Source organism: Coregonus clupeaformis, chromosome 15 (assembly GCF_020615455.1).
Source record: "Coregonus clupeaformis isolate EN_2021a chromosome 15, ASM2061545v1, whole genome shotgun sequence".
Taxonomy (NCBI): Eukaryota; Metazoa; Chordata; class Actinopteri; order Salmoniformes; family Salmonidae; genus Coregonus; species Coregonus clupeaformis.
In genome coordinates this window covers 33,054,218-33,076,303 of record NC_059206.1, presented here as the reverse complement: position 1 = coordinate 33,076,303, position 22,086 = coordinate 33,054,218, and the positions used below count along the sequence as shown (strand labels likewise).

General features: G+C 46.1%; 1 protein-coding gene across 1 annotated transcript in view; it reads right to left on the bottom strand.

Annotated features, from left to right (window-relative positions):
* LOC121582594 (neural proliferation differentiation and control protein 1) overlaps window positions 1–22,086 on the bottom strand; it is a 43,474-nt gene that overhangs the window by 7,748 nt on the left and 13,640 nt on the right. The window contains exon 2 of the mRNA XM_041898509.2: window positions 11,623–11,772. Within this exon, the coding sequence (XP_041754443.1) occupies window positions 11,623–11,772 (150 nt within the window). The remainder of the gene's footprint in view (window positions 1–11,622; window positions 11,773–22,086) is intronic.

Below are 22,086 nucleotides of genomic sequence, written 5' to 3'. Positions count from 1 at the left end.
TTTCTGTAAAATAGTATTGTATCTGGTTAAACATCATTTTTTCCCAAAAGTTTACTAAGGGTTGGTAACAGGCTGATTGGTTGGCTATTTGAGCCAGTAAAGGGGGCTTTATTATTCTTGGGTAGCGGAATGACTTTTGCTTCACTCCAGGCCTGAGCGCACACACTTTGTTGTAGGCTTAGATTGAAGATATAAAAAAAAAAATATATATATATATATATATATATATATATATATATATATGGCAAATAGGAGTGGCAATATCGTCCGCTATTATCCTCAGTAATTTTCCATTCAAGTTGTCAGACCCAGGTGGCTTGTCTTTGTTGATAGAAAATAATATTTGTTCACCTCTTCCACACTCACTTTTCAGAATTCTAAATTACAATGCTTGTCTTTCATAATTTGGTCAGTTATACTTGGATGTGTAGTGTCGGCGTTTGTTGCTGGCATTTCATGCCTAAATTTGCTAATCTTGCCAATGAAAAAATCATTAAAGTAGTTGGCAATATCAGTGGGTTTTGTGATGAATGAGCCACCTGATTCAATGAATGATGGAGGGGAGTTTGCCTTTTTGCCAAAAATTTCATTTAAGGTGGTAACCATATAACTGAGAACAGAGTGTGGGTGTGAAAGAGCAAGCATTAGAAGAAACAGGACATCCTGTTGTGTGACTGCGAGTGCATGGCCCTGTGTAGCTCAGTTGGTAGAGCATGGCGCTTGCAACGCCAGTGTTGTGGGTTCGATTCCCTCGGGATGCCAGTACAGGACAGTGAGGGGAAAAAGTGTTTGATCCCCTGCTGATTTTGTACATTTGCCCACTGACAAAGACATGATCAGTCTATAATTTTAATGGTAGGCTTATTTGAACAGTGAGAGACAGAATAACAACAACAAAATCCAGAAAAACACATGTCAAAAATGCTATAAATTGATTTGCATTTTAATGAGGGAAATAAGTATTTGACCCCTCTGCAAAACATGACTTAGTACTTGGTGGCAAAACCCTTGTTGGCAATCACAGAGGTCAGATGTTTCTTGTAGTTGGCCACCAGGTTTGCACACATCTCAGGAGGGATTTTGTTCCACTCCTCTTTGCAGATCTTCTCCAAGTCATTAAGGTTTTGAGGCTGACTTTTGGCAACTCGAACCTTCAGCTCCCTTCACAGATTTTCTATGGAATTAAGGTCTGGAGACTGGCTAGGCCACTCCAGGACCTTAATGTGCTTCTTCTTGAGCCACTCCTTTGTTGCCTTGGCCGTGTGTTTTGGGTCATTGTCATGCTGGAATACCCATCCACGACCCATTTTCAATGCCCTGGCTGAGGGAAGGAGGTTCTCACCCAAGATTTGATGGTATATGGCCCGTCCATCGTCCCTTTGATGTGGTGAAGTTGTCCTGTCCCCTTAGCAGAAAAACACCCCCAAAGCGTAATGATTCCACCTCCATGTTTGACGGTGGGGATGGTGTTCTTGGGGTCATAGGCAGCATTCCTCCTCCTCCAAACACGGCGAGTTGAGTTGATGCCAAAGAGCTCGATTTTGGTCTCATCTGACCACAACACTTTCACACAGTTCTCCTCTGAATCATTCAGATGTTCATTGGCAAACTTCAGACGGCCCTGTATATGTGATTTCTTGAGCAGGGGGACCTTGCGGGCGCTGCAGGATTTCAGTCCTTCACGGTATAGTGTGTTACCAATTGTTTTCTTGGTGACTATGGTCCCAGCTGCCTTGAGATCATTGACAAGATCCTCCCGTGTAGTTCTGGGCTGATTCCTCACCGTTCTCATGATCATTGCAACTCCACGAGGTGAGATCTTGCATGGAGCCCCAGACCGAGGGAGATTGACAGTTATTTTGTGTTTCTTCCATTTGTGAATAATCGCACCAACTGTTGTCACCTTCTCACCAAGCTGCTTGGCGATGGTCTTGTAGCCTATTCCAGCCTTGTGTAGGTCAACAATCTTGTCCCTGACATCCTTGGAGAGCTCTTTGGTCTTGGCCATGGTGGAGAGTTTGGAATCTGATTGATTGATTGCTTCTGTGGACAGGTGTCTTTTATACAGGTAACAAGCTGAGATTAGGAGCACTCCCTTTAAGAGTGTGCTCCTAATCTCAGCTCGTTACCTGTATAAAAGAGACCTGGGAGCCAGAAATCTTTCTGATTGAGAGGGGGTCAAATACTTATTTCCCTCATTAAAATGCAAATCAATTTATAAAAAAATTTACATTTGTTTTTCTGGATTTTTTTGTTGTTATTCTGTCTCTCACTGTTCAAATAAACCTACCATTAAAATTATAGACTGACCATTTATTTGTCAGTGGGCAAACGTACAAAATCAGCAGGGGATCAAATATTTTTTTCCCTCACTGTATACAGTGGGGAAAAAAAGTATTTAGTCAGCCACCAATTGTGCAAGTTCTCCCACTTAAAAAGATGAGAGAGGCCTGTAATTTTCATCATAGGTACACGTCAACTATGACAGACAAAATGAGAAAAGAAATTCCAGAAAATCACATTGTAGGATTTTTAATGAATTTATTTGCAAATTATGGTGGAAAATAAGTATTTGGTCAATAACAAAAAAGTTTCTCAATACTTTGTTATATACCCTTTGTTGGCAATGACACAGGTCAAACGTTTTCTGTAAGTCTTCACAAGGTTTTCACACACTGTTGCTGGTATTTTGGCCCATTCCTCCATGCAGATCTCCTCTAGAGCAGTGATGTTTTGGGGCTGTCGCTGGGCAACACGGATTTTCAACTCCCCTCCAAAGATTTTCTATGGTGTTGAGATCTGGAGACTGGCTAGGCCACTCCAGGACCTTGAAATGCTTCTTACGAAGCCACTCCTTCGTTGCCCGGGCGGTGTGTTTGGGATCATTGTCATGCTGAAAGACCCAGCCACGTTTCATCTTCAATGCCCTTGCTGATGGAAGGAGGTTTTCACTCAAAATCTCACGATACATGGCCCCATTCATTCTTTCCTTTACACGGATCAGTCGTCCTGGTCCCTTTGCAGAAAAAACAGCCCCAAAGCATGATGTTTCCACCCCCATGCTTCACAGTAGGTATGGTGTTCTTTGGATGCAACTCAGCATTCTTTGTACTCCAAACACGACGAGTTGAGTTTTTACCAAAAAGTTATATTTTGGTTTCATCTGACCATATGACATTCTCCCAATCCTCTTCTGGATCATCCAAATGCACTCTAGCAAACTTCAGACGGGCCTGGACATGTACTGGCTTAAGCAGGGGGACACAGCAGGATTTGAGTCCCTGGCGGCGTAGTGTGTTACTGATGGTAGGCTTTGTTACTTTGGTCCCAGCTCTCTGCAGGTCATTCACTAGGTCCCCCCGTGTGGTTCTGGGATTTTTGCTCACCGTTCTTGTGATCATTTTGACCCCACGGGGTGAGATCTTGCGTGGAGCCCCAGATCGAGGGAGATTATCAGTGGTGTTGTATGTCTTCCATTTCCTAATAATTGCTCCCACAGTTGATTTCTTCAAACCAAGCTGCTTACCTATTGCAGATTCAGTCTTCCCCAGCCTGGTGCAGGTCTACAATTTTGTTTCTGGTGTCCTTTGACAGCTCTTTGGTCTTGGCAATAGTGGAGTTTGGAGTGTGACTGTTTGAGGTTGTGGACAGGTGTATTTTATACTGATAACAAGTTCAAACAGGTGCCATTAATACAGGAAACGAGAGGAGGACAGAGGAGCCTCTTAAAGAAGAAGTTACAGGTCTGTGAGAGCCAGAAATCTTGCTTGTTTGTAGGTGACCAAATACTTATTTTCCACCATAATTTGCAAATAAATTCATTAAAAATCCTACAATGTGATTTTCTGGAATTTTTTTTCTCAATTTGTCTGTCATAGTTGACGTGTACCTATGATGAAAATTACAGGCATCTCTCATCTTTTTAAGTGGGAGAACTTGCACAATTGGTGGCTGACTAAATACTTTTTTTCCCCACTGTATGTATGCACTCACTAACTGTAAGTCGCTCTGGATAAGAGCATCTGCTAAATGACTAAAATGTAAAAATGTAAATGAAGCAACCCATGAGCGAGCCAGTGAGTGTGTGTGTGTATATGTGTTTGTGTGATAGACAGAGAGTGTGCCGGTGTGTTGTTTGTTTGGGACACAGTGAAAGAGAGACAAAGCCAGGGTGTTGTTTAACAGCTCTTTTGGCCAGACAGTAGGCCACATTCCAGGACTGGGCCAGAGTTCTCCCTGGTTACCGGTATACATAGTGTGTGTGTGGCCAGGGGTTGAAGCACCGCAGGGGGCTTGTGCAATCACCCCGCCCCCCTGCCTCGGCCCTGCTCCCTCTCACACACAAGTCCCTAAATCTCACTCAGTTGAGTGCTAATGGTGATGATAAATGGCTCATCTCTCCCTCCCAAAAGGTACTCCAAAAGACCAGGGAATTCTACACTGTTTACATGATAAGCTAAATATGATTCAGATTCAATATTTAATTACTATAGTAAGACATCATGAGCCATATCACCGACTAAGCCACTTCTTTGACTATGCTTAGTAATGTCTCATTGTGTTTGTATTAGCGTGAGCTCTGTGTTATTAATGATTAAGGTGTTGTCCTCTCCAGAAGGGTAGCCATCTGGCAGTGGTAATGTGCGTGATATGATGAGACAGCACTTTCACTCTGTGCTTTGTTACTTTCTCACCCCCCTCTATCCCTGGCCATTTAGTGTGATCCACAGCAGGTGTCAGTGGGGGCGGGTCATGCCATCTGTACTTTGCAGGTGGTGGAGCGCTCCAAGTGTGCCAGTGTACCTGCCAGCAAGAGCACTATTTCTACCCTACTTTGTTAGCTAACTTAAAAGTTTGAGGAAAATGACAAAATTTGAAAGAAAATGAGAACATTCCTGAGATATTGTGTTGGTATGAGTACTTGACTGAGAGGGTACATAGAATAATCAGTGAGCATAAGGGTATGTATTTGTATATGTTTGTTTGAGTGGGAGTGTATAGTAGCTAGAGAAAACAAGAACGGGGAAATGGATGTGTGTGTCAGTAAACCCTCCCACACTGACTAAGCATACACCTCTCCGTGCATCAGAGAGGAGGTTTTGGCACCAGGTTGATAATGAACCATAACCCCGAGAGGTGCCTAGAAGGATGTAAGGTGCTCTAGCCTTTAGCGCGGGTGAGAGAGGGCTTGATAACGCGCTCGGGTTGGAAATGGCAGCGATTAGTGTGGACGAAATGGAGGAAATTGAGAAAAGGTGGGGGGGTTAGGGGTTAGTAGGGATTTATTTGGTTTTTTATTGTATTTTCTTAGTAGTACAGAATAGGCAGACCATGATTGATCGCACACTCCAACACAGTAGGTGGCGGCATGCACCTTAAATGTTTGTTTGCGGACTGCCATGATATCATAGAAGTAGAAGAAGAAGAGGGATGTTTGTTTCTGCAAACAAACACTAAACAGTGAGTCAGTTACCTATCATTTCCCATCACAACATAAAGACAGAATCTGTCATTTGTATTTCCAGTCAAAGGGGCTGCCCTACTCTTGTTTTTGAACTGAATGAATGGTTCTTGAAGGCGCACTGAATAAAAGTATCTACCGGATATGTAAATTAAACTTACTGACACTTTTTTCTAATTGTTTACCAGATTGAATGAGTATAATACCTGACCAAATTGTTGAATTCAGACCCACACATGAGCAAACAGTATGCATTACTTCATCAATACATGGCTTCCAATAGTACAGAAATATGAGTCTCACTAGCTAGGTTTCCATCCAATTGGCAACAGCTTTTCATGCAGATATTCTAGAATCGGCATAAAAAAATATGCAAATGTTTCCATTAGTAGTATATTTACTTCAAATGGACTTGTTGTAGATAAAAAAATCAGTGGGTGATGATGTAGTGCACATAAAATGTACTTTTTCTCAAGTTTTCATGTACCGAATAAAAATCTAAAGTTCAATGTGTTTCCATCACATTTTCAACTCTACTGATAGTGTTGTCACAAGAACTGTTGCGTTAAATAGCAAATGTGCCTACTCTGGTCTTGGCACCTGCGCTCTAGCCAACAGTTTACAGATACAGTGCAGATAGGCTGTGCGGGTTGTCTAGTCTACATGAGATTATTATGGATAAGAGGGAGAATATTTGTATTTGTCAAACGGCAGTCAAGCATAGATCATCATTTCAGCAGAATAAGACCTAATCACAGTGCTCTTTCACCACCCTGTGAAGTTCATCATAACTTATTTAATTTGTAGCATAATAAACTGCATGGTTTCACGAGTCGTAGTGGGAGGACCTCACACCATATCATCACGTGACTCCAAATTTACTTCGTTTCCACCGCCATTTCCCGCAAAATGAATTTTACCGAAACAAAAAGATCCCATGTCGAACAAACAAATGATCTGTTGGCATTTATAAAATTACACCGAAACTGCCTGTTTACATCACAGCTGTCGTGATTTTTTTTTTAGACGATATGACTTTACTTACATAAAAACTGGATGGAAATGTGGTTTGCTGACTAATATTTCTCAGGGAGTGGGGAATTTCTCAGGGGTTCATTCTTAGGGTATATTGCTGCCCTCTTGTGGCTATGAGAACAATGTGCAGGTTAGTATTTTCAATCGGACCTCCTCCATATAGTGCACTAGGTTAGATGGGCAATCATTTTCTCTGGAATGTTTGCAGCTATAGCTTCTTCTTGACCACACATGGTAAAGCTTGTTGACCCAAGCCTATATTTCGGTCAGAGGTACTTGGCCATCCTCAACACTGCAACAACCCATTTCTCTCTCTCCATGGTGACACTCATAGTAGCTATGTAAAACACAGCATAAAACACCTTTAAGTTAATTATTCCTGAACACCAAACTCCCAAGAGTACTCGGGAATAATTAACTTAAAGGTGTTTTATGCTGTGTTTTACATAGCTACTATGTGGTCCTCTGTAGCTCAGCTGGTAGAGCACGGCGCTTGTAACGCCAAGGTAGTGGGTTCGATCCCCGGGACCACCCATACACAAAATGTATGCACGCATGACTGTAAGTCGCTTTGGATAAAAGCATCTGCTAAATGGCATATTATATTATTATATGAGTGTCACCATGGAGAGAGAGAAATGGGTTGTTGAGGATGGAATAGTAGGATGGAACTTGGGTCAACAAGCTTTACCATGTGTGGTCAAGAAGAAGCTATAGCTGCACGACAGCTGTGATGTAAACAGGCAGTTTCGGTGTAATTTTATAAATGTTTTACATAGCTACTATGAGTGTCACCATGTACAGGTGTCTATCAAATTCCATCAACCCTAGTAGTCACCATGTTAAAGGGAATATTGAAATAAATCACAAGGACTTTACTATTTTTAAATGAACATCACTATCACTCAACTCAATGACTTCTCAACGCATTTCCCATCAGGACTAACATAGTCGGAGTTCCACACTGAATCAACTAACAGCATGCCATTGAATAACATCCCTAATTCCTAATGGATTGTCAACAGCTGTCATTAGGCTCCATTAGAGAGCTTCATTAGCTTTGCTTAGCCCCCTGTGTGTCATCCCTCCCCGCACCCCTTCTCTCCCCATCTCTAGAGGGTCTCCCTGTCCCTGTTCCCATGTCCAGCTCCTAATATATTATTAGCCTATAGGTCTGACTATGGAGGGGTCAGTTTGACCACAGCTTTACCTGCTGTTGATGACCACACGTAAGCATGCACACAGGTACCTGTCCCTGTCTCTGGGTAGAGCTCTGCCCTCAGTACATACTGTGTGTATACATATCCAGTTCTCCTGACTGGTTGTCAGCCTTATTACCAGACAGAGCCCATAGCTCCAAGGCATGGAGTGTTTACCTATGGGAGCGTACGCCTTGATGTCAAACACAGGCTTGTCTTACACACACAAAGAGTACTGTTCACTCACCCTCTCACCTCTGCTCCTCATGGCGGCCACTGTAAAACCAATGAATAACAGTACTACTCTTCCCTTTCTGAGAAGATACATATTGTACCTACCACAGGTGGCTGGTGGCACCTTAATTGGGGAGGACAGCTCATAGTAATGGCTGGAACAGAGTTAATGGAATTGTATCAAACACATCAAACACAGTTTCCAAGTGCTTCATAACATTCCATTAACTCCATTCAACCATTATTATAAGCTCCCCTCACCAGCCCCCTGTGGTACCTACCCATGACAACTTTACCTACCAACCTACAAAGTATGGCACCTACACTCACATATATGTGTATTAGTGTGTGTGTGTGTGTGTGTGTGTGTGTGTGTGTGTGAAAGAGAAAACAAGAGGTATGCTCATGTATGCGAGTGTGTGTTTGTTTGCGTTTGTGTAATAATAATAATAATATGCCATTTAGCAGACGCTTTTATCCAAAGCGACTTACAGTCATGTGTGCATACATTTTTACGTATGGGTGGTCCCGGGGATCGAACCCACTACCCTGGCGTTACAAGCGCCATGCTCTACCAATTGAGCTACAGAGGACCACGTGTAAATTCGTAAATGTGTGTATTACATGTTGCTGTGGAGAGTGTGTTTTCTTATTTTGTGTATACCAGTGGAGGCTTCTGAGGGGAGAACGGCTCTTAATAATGGCTGGAACGGAGCAAATGGAATGGCATCAAACCATGTGTTTGATGTATCTGATACCATTCCACTAATTCCCCTCCAGCCATTATCACGAGCCTGTCCTCCCCAATTAAGGTGCAACCAACCTCCTGTGGTATATACTGACGTGCATCCTGCTGCTCTCTCATACATAGTCTAAGACATCCGGGTTGCTAGATTGAATAATGTATCCGTTTCTGCTCCGCTGGGTCACACATAAGCCCCTCTCTGGTCCTGCTGTGTCTGGATGGGTTTATCTCTCCATGGACAACAGCGTCTGTCTATACAGTGGGGAGAACAAGTATTTGATACACTGCTGATTTTGCAGGTTTTCCTACTTACAAAGCATGTAGAGGTCTGTAATTTTTAGCATAGGTACACTTCAACTGTGAGAGACGGAATCTAAAACAAAAATCCAGAAAATCACATTGTATGATTTTTAAGTAATTCATTTGCATTTTATTGCATGACATAAGTATTTGATCACCTACCAACCAGTAAGAATTCCGGCTCTCACAGACCTGTTAGTTTTTCTTTAAGAAGCCCTCCTGTTCTCCACTCATTACCTGTATTAACTGCACCTGTTTGAACTCGTTACCTGTATAAAAGACACCTGTCCACACACTCAATCAAACAGACTCCAACCTCTCCACAATGGCCAAGACCAGAGAGCTGTGTAAGGACATCAGGGATAAAATCTCTGTAATTGCAAACAAAGGTTTCTGTACCAAATATTAAGTTCAGATTTTCTGATGTATCAAATACTTATGTCATGCAATAAAATGCAAATGAATTACTTAAAAATCATACAATGTGATTTTCTGGATTTTTGTTTTAGATTCCGTCTCTCACAGTTGAAGTGTACCTTTGATAAAAAATTACAGACCTCTACATGCTTTGTAAGTAGGAAAACCTGCAAAATCGGCAGTGTATCAAATACTTGTTCTCCCCACTGTCTGTGTCCTGGAAAAAACATCCATAAGCTTCCTCAATAGATACAGCCTATGGAGATAAGATCATGCTAAAAATAAGCACAAATATGTTTAGCATGTAAAAGGAACATAAAAGGTAAGGCTTTGGATGGTGACATGTCCGGATTGCTGATCTCTCTGATTAGGAGTAAATCTCCATTGATGTACACCTAATCCTGTAAATAGGGACTGCATCCCAAATGGCAACATATGGGCCCTTGTCAAAAATAGTGCGTTATATACAGGTTGATGTTTATTGTTTTAAGTCTTGTCCTTAATGCAGAACTGAGCGATTTCCCCTTAGATAGGCCAGCTGCAAAGTCAAAATTGGCAATATTGTAAAGATTCACACCACAACATACCACCACAACCCCATGGCCAACCTCGCCCTAACACTACACACACTACATCTTCTTCTTTGTGTCAGAATTTCTGCAAATTAGATGCTACTAGGTTGAAACACTCCCTCCTCAAACAAAGTTCTCGCTCTCCTTTTCATCCTCTCTTATTTTTCTTTCTCTCATATCACTCTGTGTGATGCCGTGACCACTAATCTGATGTCCTCTGCTGCAGACCCAGCTAAATTATTCATCCTGGAGAGAAACACACAGAGAGAGAGAGAGAGAGAGAGAGAGAGAGAGAGAGAGAGAGAGAGAGAGAGAGAGAGAGAGAGAGAGAGAGAGAAACAGAGAGGGTGGGGCAAGGTAGAGGTGGCAGGGTAAGAGAGAATATCTCCCACTTCCTCTTCCTCTCTATTTCTCCTCTCCCTCTCTTTCTTTCACAAACCACAGATGCATTGTAAAATCAGCAGACAATAAAAATCAAAAATGTAATTTATTTCCACAGAGCAACGCTTTTACAGAATTAAATTATTGTATGAAGGGAGCCAGAGAGAGTGAGAGAGAGAGAGGAAGAGAGAGGGAGAGATGGAAGGCGAGAGTAACAGAGAGAAAGGGAGAGGGAGAGAGAGCTGGAAGGGAGCGAGAGCAGGACAGAGGGAGAGAAAGAGAGAGAGAGATATGGAGATGGCGAGAGAGAGAAATGGAGGAGAGAGAGATGCATGCAGTACTCTGGGTGATTAAAGGCGGTGGTCATGTGTGGGGGTGGGCATGTGTCTGTGGACAGCAGGAGGGGGGATTAGAGAAACACAGGATCAGACTACAGCGCACAGAGAGAGGGAGAAATATGGACAGATTGATGCAGAGAGCGAAAGAGAGAGGGATGAAGAGATCGAGGGAGAGAGAGAAGAATGGAGAGATCGATAGGGAGAAGGAAGGAGAGGAATGGATGAGGAAGGCAATAGAGTAAAGGAAAGAGGGGTATCGAATGAATAGAAGAGGGAGATTGAGAGTGAATGTGGTAAGCAAGGAGGGGGACTGAGAGAACGAGGGAGGAGGAGGAGAAAGAGGAGGAGTGAGGGTTTCCTGTCTTTTTCACTGTGGACAGTGGTGTACACAGTCTGTGTCACTGTGGCTCACTATGCCCACTCTTAAAGCACAGAGTTAGTTACTCATGGCTACACCGCAACAAAGGCACACAGACACACACAGACACACACACACATGCATCCAATTAAACAGCAGTCTCTCTGCATCAGCTCATGAACCACTTTGTGTGACCAAACTGTGTTTGACCTAAGCCCATAACCCATTTCAGGATGCTCAGAAATCTGTAGCCTGACACAGGTTGTGTCCCAAATGGCACCCTATTCCCTATGTAGTGCACTACATAGGGGTCAAAAGTAGTGCACTATGTAGGGAATAGGGTGCCTTTTGGGATGCAAACACAACCAGGGAAAGGACGATGATTGATGTTCACTGCACATACGTAGAAAATGACCCTGTGCTGAACTCTTCTTTTTAAACTTTGAATCACTATCTGTTGAAGCAGCTTCAAGAACATCTTTCGTAATTACCCAAATCCCCTTGCATTCCTACATTATAATGGAGATTGTGGGGCCGTTTGTGTGTGTGCATAATGTGTGTGTAATATCCAGACCAACATACCATGGTGATGGCGCCTCTTCCTTGCGACACACTGTCCTTCCTCATTCTCCTCCAATGGGGTGAGGCAGGGGCCGCAGTAGGAGGTGCCAGGTTTGCAGAAGTGCCGCCCCTCACGGGCACAGTCTATGTGGTGCGGGCACTTACCCCCAGCTAAATAGAAAGAGAGGGCAGAAAAAGAGAGACATACATTAGACAACACTATTGCTCACCTTCACTGACAGAATATACTGAATCATGGTCATCATGATTCTTATGGAGTGTGTGTGTGAGAGGGCAGGAGCATGAGTGTATGAGTGTGTGACATCATCCACCAGGTGTCATGACAAAAGAGGCTGCTTGGAAATGTGAAGATGCCATGTTGTCATGACAACTGACTGAATTAAAGATGAATTGACGCATCAGTGGCAAACTAAATTGTATTATGTACAACATAGAGGGATTTCTAATAGCAAAACATTCTTCTGACTGTGCTATTGTTTTCATTGCAAGAACATCATGTATTGGTTAGAACTCTGTTTTCAGACACAGACCCAAGCCATTGTAATCACATTGTGCTGAATTTAAAAAGAGTTACCAGGGAACTGAGGAGCGCTGCTCATAATAATAAAGGCTGGAACGGAGCGAATGGTATTTGATACCATTCCACTCAAGCCATTATCACGAGCCCATCCTCCCCAATTAATGTGCCACCAACCTCCTGTGACACACACACACACACATCTTCATCCGTACCCTGGCTCAATTGACCTTAGAAAAAGTAGTCCTTCAAACCAGCAGTGTCAGCTATCGGGAGAGGAGCGCATGTCTTCGATCACCCGCCCGAAGGTCGACAGGTGGGCGAGCAGGGCTTGTCCACCTGAGGCAGGGGACGAGGACCGCGCAGGACTTCACTTTGGAGTTCCGGACTCTTGCAGCGGGATCCGGGTGGAACGAGCGGGCCCTGATCGACCATTTCGGTGCCATCTGCGGGAGGTCGTGTGACGGGAGCTAGCCTGCCGGGACACCATGTTGTCCTTCACGCAACTGGTGGACATGGCCATCCGTTTGGACAACCTGCTGGCAGCCAGAGGACGTCCTGGAAGGGGTCTTCCCATTCCCATCCCGGCCGACTCAGATCCCGAGCTGATGGAGCTGGGTGGAGCCGCCGTCCGAGAGAGCGGAGGACGACAGCGACAGTGCCACTCTGGTGGCATGAAGGGACAGTACACCACACGTCGTAGTCAACGCTCTTTTGGGCCTGGAGGCGGTAGGCAGGGCACTCTCGCATCACCCCAGGTATCGAACACCCACACTCGTTCAGAGCCCTCTGCTGCACACTGTACTCTACCTATCCACTTTCACGATCACATGGTAGTTCCCCAGTGTAAGGCGCTAGTCGATTCAGGCACAGCTGGGAACTTTATGGACAGGGCATTCTCACGCCGTCTAGGCATTTCATTGGTTCCCCTATCCATTCCATTCCCCATCAGAGCACTTGATAGTCGACCATTAGGGTCCGGGTTTGTTCAGGAAGTTACTGCACCAGTCACCATGATTACCCAGGAGACTCATTGTGAGCAGATCACTTTTTTTTTTATTATTGAGTCCCCTGCTTTCCCTGTGGTATTAGGTATCCCTTGGTTAGCACTCCACAACCACACCTTCTCATGGCAGCAGAGGGTTCTCACAGGGTGGTAGCGAGAGTGTCAGGGTAGGTGTCTAGGTGTTTCCATAGGTGCAACCACGGTGGAAAGTCCAGACAGTACCTCCACCGTGCGCATTCCCCCCCGAATACCTCGATTTGGTGCACGCATTTTCAAAAACGCAGGCTACCAAGTTACCACCTCATCGGGCAGGGGATTGCGTGATAAACCTCTGGGTAGACGCTGTACCTCCCAGGAGTCATGTTTACCCCCTGTCGCAGGCTGAAACGTTGGCTATGGAAACATACGTCACCGAGTCCCTGCGCCAGGGGTATATATGTCCCTCCACTTCACCCACCTCCTCGAGTTTCTTCTTTGTGAAGAAGAAAGACGGCGGTCTGTGCCCCTGCATTCATTATCGACCACTGAACAAGGAGATGATTAGATTTAGTTATCCTCTCCCCCTCATTCCGTCAGTGATCGAGTCAATGCATGGGGCGTGCTTCTTCACCAAATTAGATCTCAGGAGTGCGTACAACCTGGTGCGTATCCGAGAGGGGGATGAATGGAAGACAGCATTCAGCACAACCACAGGGCATTATGAATACCTGGTGATGCCCTACGGTTTGATGAATGCTCTATCCGTCTTCCAGTCCTTTGTGAACGAGGTGTTTCGGGACATGCTTGGTCGCGGTGTAGTGGTCTACATCGATGACATTCTGGTGTATTCCGCTACGTGCGCCGAGCATGTGTCCCTGGTTCGCAAAGTGCTGGCCCGACTGTTGGAAAATGACCTTCATGCCAAGGCAGAGAAGTGTATGTTTTTCCAGCAGTCCGTCTCCTTCCTTGGATACCGCATTACCACCTCAGGTGTGGAGATGGAGGGAGATCGCATTTCAGCCGTGCGTCATTGGCAGACTCCAACCACGGTTAAGGAGGTGCAGCGCTTCCTTGGCTTCGCCAACTACTATCGGAGGTTTATCCGGGGCTTTGGCAAGGTCGCAGCTCCCATTACATCCCTGTTGAAGGGTGGGCCGTCCCGGCTCTGCTGGTCTGCTGAGGCTGACCTGGCCTTCAGCAGACTGCAGGGTCTGTTCACCTCAGCCCCGGTACTGGCCCACCCCGATCCATCACTACCATTCGTAGTGGAGGTGGATGCGTCCGAGGCAGGGATAGGCGCTGTCCTGTCTCAACGCTCGGGCACGCCACCCAAGCTCCGCCTTCTTCTCTAAGAAGCTCAGCCCGGCGGAGCAGAACTACGACGTTGGTGATCGGGAGCTGTTGGCTGTTGTCTGAGCCTTGACCGTGTGGAGGCACTGGTTCGAAGGGGCGAAACACCCTTTCCTCGTCTGGACGGACCACCGTAACCTGGAGTACATCCGGGCTGAATCCTCGCCAGGCCAGGTGGGCCCTATTCTTCACCCGGTTCGATTTTACACTGTCATACATCCCGGGTACGAAGAACGTGAAGGCAGACGCATTGTCACGGCTGTATGACACAGAGGAGAGGCCCAGAGACAACACCCACATACTCCCAGCCTCCTGCATTGTGGCGCCGGTAGTATGGGCGATGGACGCGGATATAGAGCAGGCATTACGCACAGATCCATCTCCACCTCAGTGTCCATCTGGGCTGCGGTACGTGCCTGCTCTTATCCGTGATCGGCTGATCTACTGGGCACACACGTCACCCTCCTCTGGTCACTCAGGTATCGGTCGTACAGTGCGCTGCCTGACCGGAAAGTACTGGTAGCCTACCTTGGCTAAGGACGTGAGGGTGTATGTCTCCTCCTGCTCGGTGTGCGCCCAGAGTAAGGCACCTAGGCACCTCCCAGCGGGTAAGTTACAACCTTTACCAGTTCCACAACGACCATGGTCTCACCTAAGTGTTGAATTCCTGACTGATCTTCCCCTCTCCCAAGGTAACACCACCATCCTGATCGTTGTGGACCGCTTTTCCAAGGCCTGCCGCCTCCTTCCTCTGCCCGGTCTCCCCACGGCTCTGCAAACTGCGGAGGCCCTGTTTACACATATCTTCCGGCACTACGGGGTACCAGAGGATATAGTGTCTGACCGAGGTCCCCAGTTCACATCCAAGGTCTGGAAGGCGTTCATGGAACGTCTGGGGGTCTCGGTCAGCCTGACCTCTGGGTTCCACCCCGAGTCTAATGGGCAGGTGGAATGGGTAAATCAGGATGTGGGTAGGTTCCTGCGGTCCTACTGCCAGGACCGGCCGGGGGAGTGGTCGGTGTTCTTGCCATGGGCAGAATATGCCCAGAACTCTCTCCGTCACTCCTCTACAAACGCCATTCCAATGTGTTTTAGGTTACCAACCGGTTCTGGCACCGTGGCACCAGAGCCAGACCGAGGCTCCTGCGGTGGATGACTGGTTTCGGCGCGCGGAGGAGACGTGGGAAGCTGCCCACATTCACCTCCAACGTGCCATGCAGTCATCAGAAGGCCAACGCTGACCGTCACCGCAGTGAGGCCCCCGTCTTTGTACCGGGGGATCGGGTCTGGCTCTCGACCCGGAATCTGCCCCTCCGCCTGCCCTGCCGGAAGCTGAGCCCGCGGTTTGTGGGGCCGTTCAAAGTCCTGAGGAGAATCAACAACATTTACATTTACATTTTAGTCATTTAGCAGACGCTCTTATCCAGAGCGACTTACAGGAGTAATTAGGGTTAAGTGCCTTGCTCAAGGGCACATTTACGTCATTTAGCAGACGCTCTTATCCAGAGCGACTTACAAATTGGTGCATTCACCCTATAGCCAGTGGGATAACCACTTTACAATGTGGGGGGTAGAAGGATTACTTTATCCTATCCCAGGTATTCCTTAAAGAGGTGGGGTTTCAAATGTCTCCGGAAGGTGGTGAGTGACTCCGCTGTCCTGGCGTCGTGAGGGAGCTTGTTCCACCATTGGGGTGCCAGAGCAGCGAACAGTTTTGACTGGGCTGAGCGGGAGCTATGCTTCCGCAGAGGAAGGGGAGCCAGCAGGCCAGAGGTGGATGAACGCAATGCCCTCGTTTGGGTGTAGGGACTGATCAGAGCCTGAAGGTACGGAGGTGCCGTTCCCCTCACTGCTCCATAGGCAAGCACCATGGTCTTGTAACGGATGCGAGCTTCAACTGGAAGCCAGTGGAGTGTGCGGAGGAGGGGGGTGACGTGAGAGAACTTGGGAAGGTTGAACACCAGACGGGCTGCGGCATTCTGGATAACAAGGTTACCTATAGGTTATTACTCCCCCATGATTTCCGTATTAACTCCACGTTTCATGTGTCTCTCCTCAGGCCAGTGGTGGCTGGTCCGCTCCAGGAGTCTGAGGTGTGGGAGGTCCCTCCACCTCCTCTGGACATCGAGGGGGCCCTGGCGTACTCTGTCCGTTCCATCCTGGATTCGAGGCATCGGGTGGGGGGCCTTCAGTACCTCGTGGAGTGGGAGGGTTACGGTCCGGAGGAACGGTGCTGGGTCCCGGTGAGGGATATCCTCGATCCCTCCGTGTTGCGGGATTTTCACTGTCGCCATGCAGCTCGCCCTGCTCCTGGTCGTCCCTGAGGCCGGGATCGGCGCACTGCTGGAGCTGTGCGTCAAGGGGGGTACTGTCACGACTTCCGCCGAGGCTGCCTCCCCTCCTTGTTCGGGCAGGCTTCAGCGTTCGTCGTCACCGGCTTACTTGCCACTGCCACCCCATATATCATCATTCCATTTGTCTTGTCTTGTCAATTACACACACCTGGTTCATATTCCCTCATTAGTCTGTGTATAAATGTTCCCTCTGCCCCCTTGTCCTTGTGGGTGATTGTTTTATGTGGGTTGAGTGTAGCTCGGTGGAGCTACTCGTACCTTGTATTGCAGGGGTAGATTATTCCCCTGTGCCTGTATTTTGTTGGAGCTACCCGTACCTTGTATTGCCGGGGTAGATTGTTTCCCCTGTGCCTGTATTTTGTTGTCGCTATCCAGCGCAACTGTGTACGACGGAATAAACTCTGTATTCGGTGATTTACCCTCCTGCGCCTAACTCCTTCCAATCACACTCACCACAGTAGGAGGGCACAGTACAGAAGGAGGGTATTCATAGAAACTCATGCCCCCTAGGCTGCTGCAAAACTACAACATCTGTCGCCATAATGACCTCCATGGCAACAGGATCTCTGACATCAGGAGGTGTGAGTCACAGTAGAAGCAGATGTGGTCTGGAGGGTACTGGGGGGGTTGGGAGATTGCAGTAACATTTGTGCCGTTCAAAACATTTGTTGTAGTCTCTCTCTCTCTCTGTGTGTGTCTACATGTGCATGTGCCTGTGTCACAAGACCAATTCAAAACATACACTCTCAGAAAAAAGGGTTCCAAAGGGGTTCTTTGGCTGTCCCCATTGGGTTCTACCTGGAACCAAAAAGAAGGGTTCTTCAAAGGGTTCTCCTATGGGAACAGCCAAAGAACCCTTTTAGGTTCTAGATATCACCTTTTATTCTTAGAGTGTAGGCTTGGCACACTTGACAAACAAAGGTGATACCATATGGCATTATACAATACAGGACCGCACACAGAATGACAATAGACGATCACACATTTCCTCACCCTCATCTTAGAGGTTTCTGTCATTGTCTCTAAATCATTAAGTCTGAAGTTGCATTCTTTATTGTTTCCATAATGAAAGGTAGCCTAGCAACATCCCTCAACAGTGTTGTCTCCACTGCTCTCACCAATCCTGCCAAATTATCACAAAAGTCTTTGGATGCAAACGTGCAAGCCTTCTCCATCATGGATGAAATATTCTGTCTCCCTCCCTCTCTTTGTCATCTCTCTTGGTTAATTTTTTTACCTGGTATGTGCCACTCTTTCTTTTCCTCAAGCACTTCCCTCTCTTCTTATCCTTCCACATGCCATTTATGCCAATATCCCTATCATAGAATATTATATCTAGATGGTGTGTATGTGAGATGACGTCTGTATGTGATGGAATGTGAGTGTATGTAATTGCCCTCGAGGGAGAAAGAGAGAGAAAGGGAAATATAATCTAAATTCATGTGATAGTATTAGTCTGAGTTTGTATGTGATGGTGTGTGTCAGTGTGGTGTGTGTTTGTGTGTGTCTTTTCCCCAGAGAGCAGAAATCATCTGAGTTGTTGTTGAGGCTTCTGTCACCCATGATGGAACTTCTCATCCTACATCCAGGACAACACTCCTTGGTATCAGACGGATGCAGCTACTGCAACACTGGACTGGCCTGAGGCTGCAGGGGAAACTCACTGCTCGGGACTGTGTTGGCCACTCTGTCTCCCATTCCATGTACAAGAATGCTGCTATTGGCCAGGACATTCTCACCTTTACTGTTAAGACGAGGCTGCACGTTTTACCAACAAAATATAATCTAGCACTCTGGTACCCATTTTGTATTCTTGCCCATGTTGTGAATGGTTGCTGTTCATACAAGGATTTGTACATTGCTAGACATTACCACCTTGTCGACCTGATAGCCAGCAAGGTGAGACATCAATAAACATTCTTGTGTAAGAGGAAGCTGGTTTGATGTTGATGATGTATTTTCCTGTGTGCCAAATACGCCAGATGTTTTTGAAGACCCTCACAAACTTTTACAGATGCACAATTGAGAGCATCCTGTCGGGCTGTATCACCGCCTGGTACGGCAACTGCACCACCCGCAACCGCAGCGCTATCCAGAGGGTGGTGCGGTCTGCCCAACGCATCACCGGGGGCACACTGCCTGCCCTCCAGGACACCTACAGCACCCGATGTCACAGGAATTCCAAAAAGATCATCAAGGACATCAACCACCTGAGCCACGCCCTGTTCACCCCGCTATCATCCAGAAGGTGAGGTGATTACAGGTGCATCAAAGCTGGGACCGAGAGACTGAAAAACAACTTCTATCTCAAGGCCATCAGACTGTTAAATAGCCATCACTAACAGGCTACCATCCGGTTACTCAACCCTGCACCTTAGAGGCTGCTGCCCTATATACATAGACATGGAATCACTGGCCACTTTAATAATGGACCACTAGTCACTTTAATAATGTTTTCATACTGCTTTACTCATCTCATATGAATATACTGTATTCTATTCTACTGTATTTTAGTCAATGCCACTCCGACATTGCTCATCCTAATATTTACATATTTCTTAATTCCATAATTTTACTTTTAGATTTGTGTGTATTGATGTGAATTGTTAGATACTACTGCTCTGTTGGAGCTAGGAACACAAGCATTTCGCTACACCCGCAATAACATCTGCAAAAAAAATTGTATGTGACCAATAAAATTTGATTTGATTTGTTGTGGGTGAGGCCAGAGGGGAGGTGCTCATTTTGGAAGCGGGCTGCTCATTTGACAGCTGCATGGAGCATTCCTTTGCCGACAAGCTTCTTAAATACCAGCCCCTCGTGGCACGCTTGGACAGCCTCGGGTGTAGGTGCAAGGTAGTGGCGCTGATATTTGGCAATCTCGGCCATGTACACAGGCTTGCAGTGCGTGGCCTCCAGGTTGTGGGCCTGACAAAAACTAGGGCAAAGCAGTTGGATAGGTACTGCTCTGTTTCAGCTGTCGAGGGTAGCCTAGCTGTTTGGAGAAGGATGTGCTTTCTGTACCCTTGAATGCCATGCATACAGTGACCTCTGAAATGTTTGGATCCTTTTTTAATGTAAATTTGATTGGTGGATGCAAATAAAGTATTTAAAATGTGTCTGTCCGTGTGTGCACGTGCGCATGTACATGCGTGTGCGAGAGAGTCTCTGTTTATGTTAGTGTGTATGTGATAGGCCGTGTCCAAAATCTGGATTGCCCACTACTTACTGCATACTAATCGTACAACATACTATTTAGAACATACTATTTAGTAAAAATGTATGCAGTAAGCTACAAATATCAGAATCCTAGGTTCATTCTACTGAGAATGCGTCATCTTATCCGCAATTGCGTTGATTCCCGCCATTCGTTCATTTTGGTACAGCGGGTCCCCTCAGCTGATTATCAGCTGTTGTCAAACACGTGAGTCTCGAAAGACGATTCTATTCCTCAATAGTGTGCAGCGAATTCTACTAGATGAAAAGCCGAAATGAGTATGACATCCTGGCATTTAAAGCATACTAAATTTCACATACTCCAATCCAGTGGAGGATGCTGAGGGGAGGACGGCTCATAATAATGGCGGGAATGGAGTCAATGGAATGGTATCAAACATCAAAGACGTGGTTGATACCACTCCATTGACTCCATTCCAGCCATTTCTATGAGCCGTCCTCCCCTCAGCAGCCTCCACTGCTCCAATCTGTGATTGTCAACATCCCTATCTATCCATATCACGCCTTAGATCTCTCATGTTCAAGCATAGGCTATTTAGAACACAAGTACGGGTTTTCGGACACGGCCTGAGTATTAAGTGTGTGTATAAAATAATTTGTGCTTTCTCTCAAGGAGTGCACCACTAAGCCACCCACCTCCAGCCTGCCTACCGTCCCTACTCAGTGGCCTGTCCTTCTGAAGGTGACAGTGATTATGTTACCCAGGCCAAGCTGGGCTCAAGCACTGTTCACTGCTCCCACATGTGATGTGGCTTTGGCTACAGCTCCCCAGTTGTGCTGCCCACTGGAGTCAGCCAGTCTGTCACAGTGGAGCCACCTACACATTGAACCTTATAAGTCAACAGACTGCAGGAGGCCACATATCCTGCCCTTTGAAGTATTTGAATCCCTACTTCCCTCCATGTATATCTCTGTCTGTCCTCCTCACTCCATCCCTGGTTCCTTTCATCAAATTGTGCCAGATAATTTTTTTATTCTCTGACTCTGATTGAACAAATCTTCAGATCAAGGAAGAGCAGAGTGCCAAGGTCACCTGGATCATTGTCACACAATGGGACCCCGATCATGACAAAACAATACTCCAATCCAGTGGAGGATTAATTAACAGGTGTGCCTTGTTAAAAGTTAATTTGTGGAAATTCTTTCCTTCTTAATGCTTTTGAGCCAATCAGTTGTGTTGTGACAAGGTAGGGGGAGTATACAGAAGATAGCCCTATTTGGTAAAAGACCAAGTCCATATTATGGAAAGAACAGCTCAAATAAGCAAAGAGAAAAGACAGTTCATCATTATTTTAAGACATGAAGGTCAGTCAATATGCAATATTTCAAGAACTTTGAAAAGTTTCTTCAAGTGCAGTCGTAAAAACCATCAAGCGCTATGATGAAACTGGCTCTCATGAGGACCGCCACAGCAATGGAAGACCCAGAGTTACCTCTGCTGCAGAGGATAAGTTCATTAGAGTTACCAGCCTCAGAAATTGCAGCCCAAATAAATGCTTCACAGAGTTCAAGTAACAGACACATCTCAATATCAACTGTTCAGAGGAGACTGTGTGAATCAGGCCTTCATGGTCGAATTGCTGCAAAGAAACCACTACTAAAGGACACCAATAAGAAGAAGAGACTTGCTTGGGCCAAGAAACATGAGCAATGGAAATATGTCCTTTGATCTGGAGTCCAAATTGGAGATTTTTGGTTCCAACCGCCGTGTCTTTGTGAGAAGCGGTGTGGGTAAACGGATGATCTCTGCATGTGTAGTTCCAACCGTAAAGCATGGAGGAGGAGGTGTTATGGTGTGGGGGTGCTTTGCTGGTGACACTGTCAGTGATTTATTTAAAATTCAAGGCACACTTAACCAGCATGGCTACCACAGCATTCTTCAGCGTTACGCCATCGCATCTGGTTTGGGCTTAGTGGGACTATCATTTGTTTTCAACAGGACAATGACCCAGCACACCTCCAGGCTGTGTAAGGGTTATTTTACCAAGAAGGAGAGTGATGGAATGCTGCATCAAATGACC